Source organism: Hemicordylus capensis, chromosome 6 (genome assembly GCF_027244095.1).
Source record: "Hemicordylus capensis ecotype Gifberg chromosome 6, rHemCap1.1.pri, whole genome shotgun sequence".
NCBI classification, from domain to species: Eukaryota; Metazoa; Chordata; class Lepidosauria; order Squamata; family Cordylidae; genus Hemicordylus; species Hemicordylus capensis.
The window spans coordinates 90,805,851-90,823,490 of NC_069662.1; the positions used below are offsets into that span (position 1 = coordinate 90,805,851).

The following is a 17,640-nucleotide window of genomic DNA, read 5'->3' on the forward strand; positions in this document are numbered from 1 at the left end:
CATCCAGGCGCCATTATCTCCAGCCTTGCCTTCACCGCCCATCCTGTCACCAGCGCAGTGGCATGAGCCTTCAGGCTCTTGCACCGCCACTTCCTCCCCCACACAGCAGACCCAGGTGATGCATCAAGGGAGTCAGATCTGTGCACTCTGTTGCTTGCCTCCTGCTCCAGCCTCCAGGAAGAACCACTGGATGGAGCGGAGACCATTACCCTTAGCGGGGAGGAGAGTACAGATGAATCCGACAAGGATGCTCCGCCCAAGGGCTTGGTGAGCACTACCCTACTCTCTGGGGGATACAACCCCAAAATCTTTGACCACAGAGAAGCCCCTCACTGATATACCCAAACCAGGGCATCCCCCTGCAAGGAGCTCACCAGGGGGCTCTAGTGACCCCATTGATTGGCAAGAGTGGATGGCTGTGGCCATTAAGAAGGCATTTGAGGCCAGCCATGAGGCATCCAGGGGGTGGAGGAAATGTAAGCACCGCAGGCATAGCTCCCCTTCTTCCTCCTCATCTGAGGCCAGATCTGTTAAAAGACATAAGGCTATCAGGGAAATATATTACCCGCTCCTGAGAAACAACTGGCTAGAACCACTGTGCCAGAGGACTTCATCAATGCAATCAAGCAGGAGTGGGATAAACCTTCCACCACTAAACAAACTTTTATGATGGCCAATAAATTCTGCAACTTTCAGGGAGTGCATTCTGGACTTGTTACAGGTCCCTCCCACTGACACCCCAATAGTAGCTCTACTAAGTGGAGCTGTGGTCCCTTTCGACAGAGACTCCATGTTAAAGGAGCCCACAGATAAGAAGGCCAAGGTGGCCATGCATAAGACTCATAAGTCCTCAGCAATGGCAGATGTGGCCACCTCTGTAGTCTCTAGAGGTTCTGTTTTATGGCTAGACAAGTAGTTGAATAACCCTCCTACAGACCCTAACAAACTCAGGCGCAAACTCCTCAGATTGCAACGGGCTGTGGCATTCACTTCTGATGCCACACTACACAGTATCAGCTCCTGGCCAGATGCAACATTTGACTCCGCCATTGACGGATGGACAATACTTCTAAGGCAAACTTTACAGTGGTACCCTATAAGGGTGCCAAGTTATTTGGGGATGAGGCGTTGAAGGACATTTTGATAGAAATTAAGGATAAGCACAAGGCACTGCCATCCTCCCTTTTAAAAAGAAGGATGGCAATACCTTGTGCTTATTAATTGTAGATTCTCTCAATAGTTTCGGGGTTTTCACCCCTCCTTCAGAAATAGGGAGTTTCAGAGATCCAGCAGGCCATTGTGGAACAAGAACAGGGCAGACAGCAGTTCCAGTCTCAGAGGCCCAGTTTTTCCCTGCAGGCCAAGAATTCCAGACAACAATCCTGACACCAACACGCTAACTGTGGGAGGATGTATTTCAGCATTTTGGTATGCCTGGGAGGGTTCTACCATGGATCAATGGGTGCTTTCCATAATAAGGAACGGCTACAAAGTAGAACTTTCAAATGCACCAAAAGACACATTCCTACCAACACCTATGACCAGAAACCCCATAGAATTCCAGGGCCTCCTACAGTGCTTGTGCAAGAGTTCACAGAAAATCAGAATTCTTCTCTGTGTTCTTTAGATCTAAGCCATTATATTGACTAAGGTTACATTGTGGTACATTAAAGGTTTTTCATGTGCTACACTAGTATTCTCCTTAAGCAACTAGAATGCAGTTGCATGTTCATTAGTTATCTGGGTTAAAGAATTACAGTGTGAATCTACATAAACTAAAATCAGTATTTTGGCAATCTTTCACTTGTTTGAGAATGCTACAGCTCTTGATTCTGATTTTCTAAACATCCTTTGTGTTAGTTTAGCTGAAGCTGACTGAGAGGTCAGAGCCCTCTATTGTCCTGGCTAACAAAGACCAACTGCTATTTGCCTTCTCTCGTCCCAAGAACTGTGCCTATCTGCAGCCACTCCTTTCTTTAGCTAATCAGGCCCCTTCCACTAGAGGAGATGATGTTTATGGAAGTTTTAATTTTTTAAAATTCCATTTTATTAATATTGTAACCCACTCCGGGAGCTCAGGTTGAAAAGTGGAATAAAAACATCTAAATAAATGATCTGAGCTTTGACATAGGATTTCAGGATTATTTATTTATTTATTTCTCTATGTAAACCACTTTGGAAACTTTTGTTGAAAAGCAGTATATAAATATTTGTTATGTTGGCTAAGCACACCGATGATACTCTAGTTTTTTAAAATTTGACTGTGTGGTGGCATCATGATATCATTACACTGACTGGGATAACAGATCATGAAGAAGCCTAGTTTCTTCTAAAAGTGCTGAAGCAACTGCTGACGGAACAGTGAATAGCATGGAAAAAGGTGATTGGGGTGGGTGGGTTTGAGGACTTGTTTGACTTCCTGAAAAGCTCCATCATATGGGCAAATATCCAGTTCAACTGTAATGAAGATCTGATCTGGATCATGATTGGTTGCCATTTATAGGTCGGGGTACTGTGCCTGTGCAGGATCTCATGGATGGATTCTCTAGTTCCTTGTGGCAACCATGTTCCACTTCTTGCACTTGGCATGTTTGTTTATTTTAGCAGTTAGTGTGCCACTTTGTTAGTTCTTTTCTGACTGCCAAAGCATTGACATCTCATTGGTTGTTGCTCCTTGGTTATCAGATTGGATCTGTAAGTGAGAGAACATCTGCTTATTAGTGACTTGGACTGTTGGTTTTTTGTTTGTTTTTACTGTTCTTGGATTACGGATGTCGGATTTGTTCCCTTGCTGTTAATTTAAAAGGCTTTTATTCTGCCAATGGACATCAAGAAAATTTTCAAGAAGTATGCAGTGTGGCAGGAACCTTCCATCCGTCACGACTCCTGCCTCTTATGTCTGGGTGAACACCATAATATGTCTTTCAAGATCTGCACGTCATTTTCCAGACAAACATTTAAAAACTGTGCTCTCTGAGCAGAATTTTACGAACAGGTTTTCAGACCACTGACCCCAATGGTTTTCAAACTGCTGACCCAGCAACATCAAGGTCTCTATTTTCCCTTCTTGGCTACAGAAAGCACTCCCTCTGAATTAACTTTCAGCGGCTTCCTAAGTCAAGGCTTGGATGTAGACTGTGACATTAAAGAGGTGTCTGTGTTTGAACTGAAGACACTTTCTGTGTCCCGTGTGCAACTGACACCTCAGCAACTACCTACAGCAAAACAAACTCATGTCCCTTGTTCTACAGTGTCGGCAGCTGCACGATCTTGCTGAACCTGCACTGGAACTTGGAAGTTCCAGAGCGACTATGTGACAAATCAAGGTTTACTACGTACGGATGACGGTGCTGTCACTCGACGTTACCAGGATTACCCTATGACTGCGCCAAATATTAACTATGGAAAGCATGGCAGTTATTCGGCCTGTAAATAACTAGTGCCCAGCTGCCTCAGAGAGTGCTGGCTTTCTGTCTTGGCACCCAAATGCCTTGTATGATATTAACCAGTCAACAACGTGGGTCTGCCCTGCCTCAAGTTCCTGTTCCTACACAGTCATTTCCTCTTCTATTGAATGTGACAACTTCAGTTACTCATCTGACTGCTCCAGTGCTTCACTCACTCAGCACACTAACCCATGCTATATGGGATGGTTGTAGGGGATGGCAACATCGGAGACTGGAGCGTGTGTTTTGCCCTCTTCCCTCCAAGGTCAATTCAATTGGAAGAAATCCCATCTGGAACCTGTTAGACAAATAACTTGCACTGGTGCAGTGCTGGACACACTAAGCAGAAGGGCATACTTGCCAAAAGGTTGTTACCATCAGATATGGAATTTGATCATGTGTTTCTGGAACAGGCCTACTCAAAGGGCAAGAAACATCCAGAGATTTAGGCCTCATGACCTCTTGCAATGCAACTGCATGTCATGCCCATATCTGGATGCACAAGGTTCAATTATGATTTCTCTTGGTCTACAGACCAAATGTAGACAGCACATGAATCTCACCATCCCAGAACCGGTTGTATGTTTTCTATGATGGTGGACGATAAAGGCCAATCTGATAGGAGTTCAATTTCAGATTCTGACTCAGACATGGTGGGTCACCACCAATGCTTCCCCCTCAGGATGGGGGGCTCACTATGGGGTATTGTCAGACACAGAGATTATTATTATTATATTGGGATTGTCAGACACAGAGATTATTATTAATTCGATTTCTATCGAGTTCTTGGACGGCACAGTAGTGTCAGCTCCATATCAATTTCCTGAAACTTCTGGCTGTATTCCTGGCTCAAGTCATTCTAATCTGTACTGAAAACACATATGGTATGGGTTGAACTTGACAATAGCATTCCTTAACAGACAGGGAGGGTCTGTCGCCTGCCCGCCCGCCTGCTGTGTGCTCTCTCCAGATATGGAACTAGTGCATCATTCATCAAATCCATACATACAAAGGACATAGAGAATGTGTTGGCATATGATCTAAGCAGGTCTCTTGTGAGAATGCAACATCACAGAGGTCTTCAAGATGTGGGGAGCCCCAGTAATGGACATGTTTGCCACACAATGGAATAAAAGATGCCCCAGGTGGGAGATGCCTTTCAGCACATCTTGAACACAGGTTTCCTGTCTATGTCTGCCTTGCCGTCAACTAAACAGGGTATTGGTGACAATTCTTCTGGACAACACATCCTGCATCTTGATCACCCCTGGTGGCCCTGCCAATCATGGTTCGCACTGCTACTCAAACTGTGTAGACGCAAATACTTCCACCTGCCTCAGTATCTGGACCTTCTGTCAAGGGATGGAGGGAAGATTATCCATCCCAACTTAACCCTGCACTTGACAGCATAGAGAGCAGGCTTTTAGACAAAATCTACTCAATCGGAAAGCTTCTACTAGATGCACCTACTTAAGTAAATGGAAGCATTTCTGAACCTATGCTAGAACACATGGCTTTGATCCAAGAACGGCAACTAACTGGCAGGTGCTTCTATAAAGCCTCACCTTAGTGCTCTCAACGTTGACTGAGAACTCCTTTGGACCTCTGGCAACTACAACTATTAAACTTGTTACCTTGAAAACTGCTTTTCTAGTGGCTAAAGGATTTACTAGTTCACTAAAGGGTTAGTGAATTGAGGGTGCTGAGAATAGAAGCGCCTTACACAGGGTTCTACCCTGACGCAGTCCTCATGTGTATGGACCGAGGTTTCAGCCAAAGATAGTTTCTGATTTCCATCTGAATTGGGACATTTTGTTGCCTACTTTCTTAATCAAGCTATGCACCTAGAACAGGCCTGCTCAACTTAGGCTCCCCAGCTGTTTTTGAACTACAACTCCCATAATCCCCAGCCACAATGGCCAGTAGCCAGGGATTATGGGAGTTGTAGGCCAGCATCTGCAGGAGGGCCGAAGTTGAGCAGGCCTGACCTGGAACGTTCATTACATTCGTTAGCTGTCGGAAGGTCTCTCCTCTTCTACCTTAAGAGCATCAAAACTTTCATAAGAGCAAGCAGCGATTTATAGCATTTAAAGGCAAGGCCAAAGGCAAACCTGTTTCCTGACAGTGTCTACCTCATTGGCTAGTTGAGTTGATTGCTTTAACCCACAGGATTCAGGAGGCAGAGCTGCCTTGTTCTATAAAGGCTTATTCCACTAGGGCAGGGATTCTCAACGTGTGGGTCCCCAGATGTAATTGGACTTCAGTTCCCATAATTCCCAACCAAAGGCCACTGGGGCTGGGGATTATGGGAGTTGGAGTCCAATAACATCTGGGGACCCAATGTTGAGAAACCCTGCACTAGGGCCTCTGCTGCTCATTTATCTGGCATAAAGATTGTATGGCAGCAACTTAGTCCCCTCAGTTAGCTTCCATAAAGCATTATGCAATTGACCATTCTGCTGCAGAGATGAATTTTGGGAGGAGTGTTTTGAAAAGAGTATTGCAATAATTTACTGCATCTGCTGCCTGGGAAAGCTTGCTAATCACCCAGACTTATGAATGGCAATGGATTACGGTCCAGATAAATAGGATGCTTACCTGTAGCTGATTATCTGGGAATGATCAATTGACATTCATAAGACCCTTTGATTTCTCCCTGCTACAGTAGACTGAAGTGTATGTTTCTCCCTCCAAATAAAAAGAATAAATAGTCCTTACCTGTCAATGGATTTCTGACTTTATTTTCTATCCATGGTAGTCATCCAGGAACCAACAAAATGGTGTCCTAACTGCCAAAATAAATGAACATATCAAGCACGAGATGTGGAATATGGGGACTACAAGGAGTATGAGAATCCATCCACGAGGTCCTGCACAGGCATGTTATCCCAGACCTATGAATGTCAACGGATCACTCCTAGATCGTCAGTTGCATAAAAGCAATATATCTTTGTTAGCATCAAGCCTGTTTAAACTGTCATGCACTCTTACTTCAGTGTAAGCCCCAGTAGTTCTGACTTTAGAGTAAACACTGGAAGAAGCATATCTGTAGGAATGTGTGTAGTTCACACTCTTCATTTCTTGATTTTTTTTGGCCAAAACTATTGGATATCGTTATAATGAAGGGCATGCAGCTGAGGCTTACCAATATCAACAAAACATTAGATTTTTATTGATTCATTCAAAATATTTATATCTCACTCCTCTGGCATACTATTGCTTGGAGCGGCTCACTAAATTAATAGAACTGATACCATATAAAACATTTAAAATTAATAAAATTTTAAAAGTTAAAATACCAAACTAAAACCACATTTAAAAGTTACACATTTTAAAAGTTTAAAATCGATGGTGGTATAAGTAAAAAGTATCAAACATAAGCAGTAGATAAAACATTTAAAAGCCTCTCTAAAAAGGTGTTTATAACTGTTTAAAAACACACAACAAAAAACCAAAAACACTAAGGGAGCATGGCAGAAGTTTTCTAGGAATTTTTTTTTTTGCATGAAGTCTGAAATGGACATTTAAAGATGACAGAAATCCCATATCTGAACTTAGTTATTGCAAAGGAGTTGAATGAAATGTAAAATAGTTTGGTAGCTGAGAATGGTTTTTTAAACCTTGACCATCTATTTTTTTTCCTGGTTGTGCCCTTTTTAATATCCAGATTTTTGGATGGAAATATTAAATATATTCAAGAAATGACAGGAAACTTTATTCCTTTGTGTTCCTAAAGAAGTGGTGTTCTACGTATTTGAAGATGCTGAAATTATAAATTTAAATTTGGTATTAAATTTTATTCATAGCAACTAAAGTTTGTATAGCTGTAAACTAGAATAAATGGCACCCATTTTTAATGGTTTACAGAAAGGGATATTACCTACCTAATGACGTTAACACATTCCTTAAAGCTACTTTAAAAAACAACCATAGGTATTGGGAAATGCTCCCTGCTCATTATATTTGAAGCAATAAACTATTTAGATGTAACTTTATTTTTTTATTTCTATGATAATGTCTCACCTCTTACTATATTCTAAAAAGCTTTTTGTATTGTTTCCTAATATACGTAAAATATTTATGATTGGTTTAAAAATATAATTTGAAATTTAGTAATGAAATAAGCATCTTAAAACATTTTATTTTTTAAATTGTTCCATTCATCCTCTAGATGGCAATGTTCAAAAAGCAATTGGTTGGATATGTTTGAAAGTATTCTGTTAAAACTCTTGCTTTAACAAATTAACAATCAAATTTATTTACTGAAGAATATTACATTACATTTAACAAGTCTGTTCTAGATAGCCTGGTATAAAATTATGAAGCAGAGAAGCTCAAAAGATGGATTTATATTCACATTTCCTTTTGAAAATATCTCAAACTTCCTCTTGTAAACAGAGTTCTACCCAAAGATACATAAGTAGTCCCATTTGACTATTTACTATTGTAATTTTCCTTGTATATTTCACAGAATTCTTATCTATCTAAATAAGCAAAAACTAGATTAATATGGAATATGCTGTCATTGATCACCTTGATACTCTAAAATTAAATTATATTCTGCTAAATTAAGAATCCACACCATGATTGTCTCTGGATTTACCTTGTCTTATGGCCCCTCATTACTGGTTTATGCTCAAATAGCTGATTCAGATTGTAAATAAAATTATAGCTGGGTGTTAGTGTACAAGGCACAGAAGCTCTTTAGTGTGAGTGGCAAACTTTAGTGAAGAAAGACTATGCCAAAAACCACAAGGCAGCATCATATGTGCCATAAAGGAACTGTGAGAGTCACATGTATTTTAATTTCCTTTTATGTTAAGACTTTTGATGTTTTAAATGTAAACAGATTCATGAGAATCTTGCAGGGAGGAGATGATATCTTGTCCTGCTTGAATGTTACCTTTTCTCCCTACTCTTCTCACTGCATGTATGAAGTAATGTACAAGCCAGTAGATCTTGTCGCTGTCTGAATACAGGATCTTTCTTGCCCTGAAAATCACACCCATACTGATTCAACATAGGGGCAATCCTATACACAAGTTGGTAGAACCAGATATTTCAGTATTACTTTTCTGCATATGGGAAGGAATTACCTGAACTTTGGAAGCACTCATCACTCATCTTATTCATAAAGCACTTGTCTTAGTCATAAAGTAAGCAGATGTAGAGCAGGGTATGTTTTAACATCCAAAAAATTGCCTCCTAAGGAACACAGTAAGGAAAATATTGCTAAAAGTTAGTTTTAACTACTTGGCATTTGGTTCATGTAAACTTCTGCTGTTGCTCATAAGGTAAGCTAGGATTTGAGACCTCTTTTAATGCATAGATAAAACAAATATCCTACAAACTCAAGCAAACCTGTTTCATTGTTAAAACACCTTTGTCAGTGCTCTATCTCAAAACAGCTGGAATCTCTAAAGATTAAATACAGCAACTGAGACTAAATAACCAATCTGATGCATTTAATATATTGGTTACTGGTAAATAATCAATGCTGTATTTAGTCTCGGTTGCTGTATTTAATTTGAAGAGTCTCCAGCTGTTTTGAGGTAGATGTTTTAACATTGAAATGTGTTTGCTCAAGTTTGCAAGATCCCTGTTTGTATTTGTTTTATCTACGCATTAAAAGGGGTCCCAAATCTTGTTTGGAGTAGGGGAGTATGCATAGATCATCACTATATCATCTTATTCATAAAGTAAGCAACATATTTATGATGTAGCCTAAGTTTATGAAAGATCCTGCTACCTCTGAAGATAGTATTTATTTCTTTTTCACAGTGGGAGCAGATTTGGAGGGTTACTTACAGTAGCATGCTACTTTTTTAACCACGGAGAGGTAAGATATTTCGTATTCAGATCACTTGCTTAAAAAATTATAACATGCATACAAAGTAAGCTTTTTTTAAAAAAAAGGTAGACACTTGGAGGTGTCTTAAGTTGTTGGTCAGTACACTGGCCAACACTGACCTTACACTGATGTTTGCATGCAGAAAACTCATGTTATGTACAGCCTGAACCTATCATGTTTGCTTCAGAGTAAGTCCCACTTACTTTCTACTGATGATGGAAAGGACTGCAGCCTTACTCTCATACATTGATATAAATGATTTCTATTCTAAAAATATTCTTGAGCTCAATATTTTGCTTACTGCGACAGTAGAAATTGCAGCTGCTGATTTGCTCCATGGCATTATATTCTTGAGTTCTTAAACTGAATATAAAGTAGTTCTGTTAAGTCAAATATAATCCAGATATATTTGAGGTGCTTTAGTACAACATCTTTGACTCTTCTTTCTTTATTCTATATTGCATATTTTTCTAGTGAAAGAACATAGTTGACAGAAATTGAAGCATTATGTTATCTTTCATAACATTAAGAAATTTACATTTACCAAGCAGCATCCAGACTAATGCTACTTTTGTGTTAGAACATTTTGTACATGCCGTGCTTTTTATTGAAACATCTCCCCTCTCCACCTACCTATTCCGGATGCCCTCCAAAAATATGTCCCTGAGAGCAAGGGGCCCTTGGGGATATACATTGGAGTCAGCAGAGAGAAAGGGGGATTGGCAAAAGTAATTGTGTGTGAAAACATTCTAATGTGGGAGCAACGTTTGGCTGTTGTCTGCTTTTTCTGAAATCTTTGTTAATTAAATATCTGCCCATGTAATTCTGTTTGTTCTATACCATAAGTGTAAAGAGTTTGTCATCTATTGAAATATCCTATATTGAAGTTATAACTTGGAGAAAGCAGGCTACCCTCTCAAAATGCCTAGAAATTTATCAAACTAAAGATTAACCATGTTCTTTGGCTGTATAGGAAGTAATTTTTGGCTACATTCTGTTTCAGTTAGGTCTAGCTTGGGGTATGTTCCTTATTTCAGAAAAATGCAATTCTACAGGATGAATGAATGAATGAATAACTTTATTGCGATCATTGATCAGATGTACAAACAAATAATACTACATTCTGATAAGAATTCAGTCATACAAAATACACCAACATAGAAGCCTCTTGTAAGGGCATTTAGGAAGTAGGGCTAGAAGTTAGCTGTTGTTGAATCTTAACATCAGCTGCACAAAATTTGGCAACATTTTAGGTGATAAAAGTTTTCTTATCTGTAAGAAGGAGTGTGGCATAAAAGTCAGCGGTCCGGCCGGAAAAATGTGATACTAGAGGAGAAATAAAACTGTGCCAATTATCATGCTAAAAAGAACAGAACAGCAGCACATGGTGGACAGATTCAACCTGATTGAGCCACAAGGGCAAATCCAACTGGCCAAGGAAATTTTCAAAAACCTTCCAGATAGAACTGCTGATGGTAAGGCATCATATCTTGCTCTGAGAAACACCCTTTGATGGCTTGGTAGGGAAAGTGATAGTAGGTAACTAGCAGGTTCTCGATTAAAGTCACCTCTTATGGTTTCCGAAATTCAGCTGAAATCATTCTGGTGTTCAGTGTCCAAGATCCTCTGAGGATCTCCTTGTTTTGATTGTTATCCAACAATGACAAATATTAAGTAGAAAAGCCAAGTAATGACAATTTGCCCAATAGTGCTTTTGTCCAGGTGGATTAAAACCTATCAGCCAGCAAAAGAGGGATCAGCCCCAGAGGGGAGAAATGGATCTGCAGCCAATAATTAAGGATTGAAATCCATGCTTTTGTTTCCACTCTCTGTAGGCCCATTTCCAAACTCAACACTGCATTGGAAATACATCGAGGGGCCCTAAATATCCAATCTAAGTTTATTAGAGCAGAAAATCTCCAATGGCCTGTAATTTGGGTAGGGGCCAATGGTTCTTCTAGCTTTTTTCCATTTCTGTGCAGAAAGAATTTGATTCTTGGCGGCTGAATCAAGGCACTGTGTGCGCACATGCATTCAGAGTGGGGCCTTTCTAATTCAACCTGCGTGGGATCTAAAATTAATTGAGCGGACATCAGAAAACTATTGAGTGTGTACATGTGTGCACACCTTAGAGTAGTAGGGGCCCATTTGTGCACTATGTAAGAGTTGGGCCAATGATTTAGCAGCAAATAGCTTTAACACTGCAGGGCTAACCTGTCCATCTTTGGAGAGAAATAATCTTAAAGTTGCTGATGGACTCCTTTGTCGCTGTTGGGCAACATAGTCAACATGGGCCTTCCATGACCAGTGGCATGAAAAACCACACCCAAATATTTAAAACTATTAATCTGCTCTATACAATGACCTTCTATAGTAACCCCTGCTAACTTGGCAAAGAGGCATCTTTTAATGTAGTGATTCTCTTTATTTAGCAGGGGGAGAGTAACTGGCCCTATCCACCCCAGTACAGTATCTCCAGTGACTGTTGCTTGTGTCTATCTTATGTTTATTTTTAGATTGAGAACCCTTGGGGAACAGAAATCCATCTTATTTATTTATTATTTCTCTGTTTAAACCGCCCTGAGCCACTTTTTTAAGGGCAGTATAGAAATTGATTGATTGAATGAATGAATAAATATATGCCAATTAAGTCTCTTAGGCCTCTTGGCAAATACCATCACTATGGATTTCTGAAAATTAATTACCAGGTGATTTGCCTTGCAATAAGTGGCCAGGAGCCTAAGCGCTCTCCTTAGGCCCACTGGAGTTCGTGAGATGATGGCAGCATTGTCTGCATATAGCAGGATTGGAATAGCTGCACCTGCAATAGTTGGGGGATGTAATGATGTATTAGAGAGATTATTAGCTAAGGTATATATGCAAAGATTTAACAGGGAGGGATACTACAGGATGTGTAATTGCATTACAGATTCAGCACCAAGAGTCTACTGTATTGTTTTATTTTAAAAGAATGTGTAATTGGATCTAGGAAACTACAGGCCAGTTAGCTTAACTTTTGTGCCAGGTAAATTGATGGAAAGTATACTTAAGGACAAAATTGTTAAATATATAGAAGAACAGACCTGGAGAAGGCCCATTGAAATAGTATACTTGGACTTCCAAAAAACTTTTGATAAACTTCCCTACCAAAGGCTCTTGAGTCAACTTGGCAGTCATGGGATAAGGGGACAGGTTCATGTGTGAATTGGTAAATGGTTGAAGGACAGGGAACAGAGGATAGGAATAAATGGACAGTTTTCACAATGGACGGAAGTTAGTGGGTCCCCCAGGGATCTGTACAGTGCACTTTAACTTGTCATAAATGATCTAGAAGTTGGGGTAAGCAGCAAAGTGACCAAACTATTTAGGGTAGTGAAATCCAAAAGAGATTGTGAGGAGCTCGAAAAGGATCTCTCCAAACTGAAGGAGTGAGTGACAAAAAGGCAGATGTGGTTCAATGTAAGCAAGTGTAAAGCGATGCATATTGCGTCAACCTCCCGCTTCATATATACACTGATGGGGGTCTGAGCTGTTAGTGACTGACCAGGAGAGAGAAGTTGGGGTCATTGCAGACAGCTCGTTGAAAGTGTTGTCTCAGTGTGCAGCAGCTGCAAAAAAGGCAAATTTCATGCTAGTGATCATTAGGAAAGAGATTGAAAAATAAAAATGCTAATAATCTGGATAGTGAATTCCACAACAGTCATAAAGTATGGGTCCTGCGCCTGCGTATATCAACTTCGGGTAGAACTCGTTAGCTCCTCGAGACGCCTTTAACTGCCTCGTGCACGTGCCCTGCAGTACCTTATAGCGGTGGTTAGGCATCCTCTTTTCAGTTTCTTTTCTACCACCTTAGTGATGATCTTTGGTTCAGAGCTTCTCAGAAATGATCAGTAAATATCTTTTAAACGGCTTGAAATTGGAACGGACACGACTACTCTGCTCTCTACTCCCAGATATTGACAATTATAGTAAATTATAATACCCCTGCTAACTTGGCAAAGAGGCACCTTTTAACGTGGTGATTCTCTTTATTTAGCAGTTGGAAAGTAACTGGCCCTATCCACCCCCAGGACAGTAGTTCCAGTGACTGTTGCTTGTGTCTATCTTATGTTTCTTTTTAGGTTGTGAGCCCTTTGGGGACAGGGATCCATCTTATTTAGAAGGGCGGTATACAAATCAAATCAATCAATCAATATTAAAAAATGAATTTTGACTTCGGAATGGCTAAACGGTATTGGAGACATGCGGATTTATTTGGCTTGACCCGGGACTGAAATTAACTACTCTTTTGCTAAATCCCCCCTCTTTGTAATACCTCTCATGAGTTTACAACCTCCTAGGGAGAAGACCATCTTTAAAAGGTGCAAAAACAGTAAAGAGAAACTCCCTTCAAACGACGGGCACTATCTTTGTTTATTGTGTGTCAGGGAGAACCATAGTGCAATAACCTGCCCAATCTGCTCAGCCTTTTCAAAGCAGACATTTAAAAACTGGACAGCCCGTTTAAAGGTCGCCTTGATGGAAGACGTGCTCCATCCGGGAAAGTTGATGCCCCAAACCCCAGTCCCTTCAGAGTCTACTTCGAAGTCAATACCAAGAACCAGCAATTTCGAAGCAGTCTAAAATCTTGGCGTCGGGACCGAAAGCCTCAACCTTGAGGGACGAATCATCTTTCAAAAAGCCAACTGCCATTCAGTCTAGCCCGAAAAGGAACGGTGCACCCTCAATGGAGGCACCACCACAAAAAACCCCCACATAAAACTCATAAGAAAAACATCGAAGTCAGTCCTTGGATAAAACCCTGTCTCCTATGGGGTTACAACAAACCAAAGGCCCACTGGTGTCCACCGTGATTCAATATCAGAGTTGCGTCATCAAGCTGTATCGCTCTCCCCCGCGCCCACTCTTCAGCTATTTCCTTCAATGCCGCGCTCTTTATCGATGTCTTTGATATTGAGGCCGGGAGAGCAACCTTTGGCGTCTCATCATCATAGAGCCTCTGAGGAGACATGGACACCGAAAGATCAATCTACTGTGACATCGAAATCTTCTTTGACATCGTACACTTTACCTCTGAAATCATCATCGACATAGACCACTGGGCTATCATTGGCATCGACATCCAGGCATCCGATAACCCGATGAAGAACTTCGCAAAGAGAACTGCAGGACTACAGCTGGTTTATTTACCAATGCTTCCAGTTATCACCAAGGCAGCGAAGTCATCCTGGGAGGTCGTTGAGACCTGCACACCAATATCAAAATGGTTGGAAACTCTCTACAGAGTCAGGAAGAAGATAACGAATATCTTATGAGGCATCCAATGCCTAACTCACTAATCATAGACTGCGCATCTTTGTCCAGAGGGGGAAGACGCCATACAACCCCATCTGCTAAGGAGGGCCATGAACTGGATGTCCTTGGCAGGAGAATGTATTTGACTGCATGCCTTTCTATTAAGATAGTGAACTACATCATGTGCAACAAGCTAACGCAAAACATTTAGCTGAGTCTGAATCCCAAACCTTAATGTCGGCAATAAGGATAAGACATGGCTGTGTTCGACCACCTTACAGCAGGATATGTGAGGGCGTATTGAAGGACTTCATTTTGATGGGAAAGGTCTGTTTTCTGAGGAAAGAGTTACCACAGTAGAGCAGTGGAAGAAAGCAAAGAATACAAGTAAATGTTTTATGACCCAAATATATATGGGCTCAAGATACCAGACTTACTAAAGAAGGCAATACAGTCACCACCAGAGGGAAAGAAAAGATTATAGGAGGCCATATCAATGGTTTAACTGCCAAACTTACACTCCTAAAGAAAGGCCAAACCAACAAAACTGCACCCAGCTGCTGGACACCTGCACCCAGCTGCTGGACACCTGCACCCAGCTGCTGGACACCTGCACCCAGCTGCTGGACACCTGCACCCAGCTGCTGGACACCTGCACCCAGCTGCTGGACACCTGCACCCAGCTGCTGGACACCTGCACCCAGCTGCTGGACACCTGCACCCAGCTGCTGGACACCTGCACCCAGCTGCTGGACACCTGCACCCAGCTGCTGGACACCTGCACCCAGCTGCTGGACACCTGCACCCAGCTGCTGGACACCTGCACCCAGCTGCTGGACACCTGCACCCAGCTGCTGGACACCTGCACCCAGCTGCTGGACACCTGCACCCAGCTGCTGGACACCTGCACCCAGCTGCTGGACACCTGCACCCAGCTGCTGGACACCTGCACCCAGCTGCTGGACACCTGCACCCAGCTGCTGGACACCTGCACCCAGCTGCTGGACACCTGCACCCAGCTGCTGGACACCTGCACCCAGCTGCTGGACACCTGCACCCAGCTGCTGGACACCTGCACCCAGCTGCTGGACACCTGCACCCAGCTGCTGGACACCTGCACCCAGCTGCTGGACACCATCAATGACCATCTGGGCAAAGAAAAACATCTCCTTGACGCCCACCAGTGTCCCCATCAAACTGGCATGTCATGCTCAACCATGGCACCGTATAACATCAGATCAGTGGGTACTGAGAATAATCACGACGGGATATGCTATACAATTCGTGACTCTGCCACTCTTTATGGGAATAAGATATATTCCCAATATACTCTGACTTTGAAAGAGGTGGTCAAGGAGCTGTTGAGGAAACAGGCAATCACGCCAGTGCAGTGGAGTCAAAGTCAAGCAGGATTTTATTCCTAGTACCTAGTAATTGTATACCAACTCTAGAATCTGGGTCATCCCATGAAACTGAATGCCAGAAAATTTAGGACCAACAAAAGGAAGTAATCTGGATCGTGATCTGTTGCATTAATAAGGAATGGCTTCTACTCCTCTGCAGGAACGTCACGGATAGACTAACAAACTCCTTGTGATATCCACTCTGCCTTGCATGTGCACTGTGCTTCCATTGAAATCGGCAGTTGTGGGCACCATTTCCTAAATTTCTATTTGACCGCCAAAGCGTCAACACCTCGGTGCTGGCTCCTCGGATTTCTAGAAATGGACAAACAAAAGAGAAATATTGGTTTATTGGATTACTGACCTCAGAACTGCTTAAGGTCATTCTGTTGCCTAATGAATTGGATTGATAAACGGATGTTTTAATTGCTGCCACGAGGCGAAAGCCTCTGAGCACTCCCTGCTGACATGAGCTTAAAAACTGCTTGGGAGGTGTGCCAAACCTCAATGCCATTAAAGAGGGTGTTGCCATAGGCTTCTGGGTCTACTGTGCCCTCCAACTTTTAAGAAGCTGGCTAATCACCCATTCTTTATGAATGCAACAGATCATGATCCAGAAAAACAGGTTGCTCACCTGTAACGCTTGATCTGGTAGTGATCCATTGTATTCATAAGACCCTCATGAACCTCCCTGCTACAGTAGGGGGGGAAAACCCTTACCACTTCAAGTGGTTACCTTGAAGTATCGTCAGATTGGGGCAGTCTGCAAGAAACTGAGGAAATGGCTCCCCCAACTGCCAATTTCATTGGAAGCACAGTGCATGTGCAAGGCTGGATGGGCATTCCGAGGAGCCAGTTAGTCTACCCATTAGGTCCCTGTGCAGGTGCAGAACCCATTCCTTATGAATACAACGGATCACTACCAGATCAAGAGTTACAGGTGAGCAACCTGTCCCGCCCCCCCCGCCCCCACAGAGGGCATAATTATCTATAGAATTCTCTGCCATGGGATGTGGTGATAGCTACTACCTTGGATGGCTTTAGAAAGGGCTTGGACAAATTCACAGAGGACACATCTATCCCTGGCAGCTAATAAAAGCTGCCAGGGAGGGTACAGGTAGATGGTTGGAGGTGATTATTAATGCTTCATTAAGAGAGGGCAGAATGCCATCGTGCCTCAAGGAGGCGGTGGTAAGACCATTATTTAAAAAGCCCTCCCTTGATTCCTCCGACTTAGACAACTATAGACTGGTCTCTAACCTGCCCTTTTGGGGCAAGGTGATAGTGTGTGTGGTGGCATCTCAGCTGCAGAGGGTCTTGGATGATACAGATTATTTGGACCCTTTTCAATCTGGCTTCCGCCCCGGATATGGGACTGAGACTGCCTTGGTCGCTCTAGTGGATAACCTACACCAGGAACTAGACGGGGGAGTGTGTCCCTGTTGGCTCTGCTGAGCCTCTTGGCAGCGTTTGATACCATTGACCATGGTATCCTTCTGGGCCGCCTCTCGAGTATGGGAATCGGAGGTACTGCATTGCAGTGGTTCCAGTCCTTTCTTGTGGGGAGGGTCCAGAAGGTGGTGCTGAGGGACTACTGCTTGGCTCCGTGGCCATTGGCCTGTGGGGTCCCGCATGATTCGGTCTT

At 42.4% G+C, this 17,640-nt stretch overlaps 1 protein-coding gene across 2 annotated transcripts in view; it reads left to right on the forward strand.

Annotated features, from left to right (window-relative positions):
• Positions 1-17,640, forward strand: part of DPY19L1 (dpy-19 like C-mannosyltransferase 1) — a 107,961-nt gene that overhangs the window by 16,213 nt on the left and 74,108 nt on the right. For both annotated transcript variants that reach the window (XM_053260700.1, XM_053260698.1), the window contains exon 8: positions 9,228-9,285. In XM_053260700.1, coding sequence (XP_053116675.1) covers positions 9,228-9,285 — 58 coding nt within the window. The remainder of the gene's footprint in view (positions 1-9,227; positions 9,286-17,640) is intronic.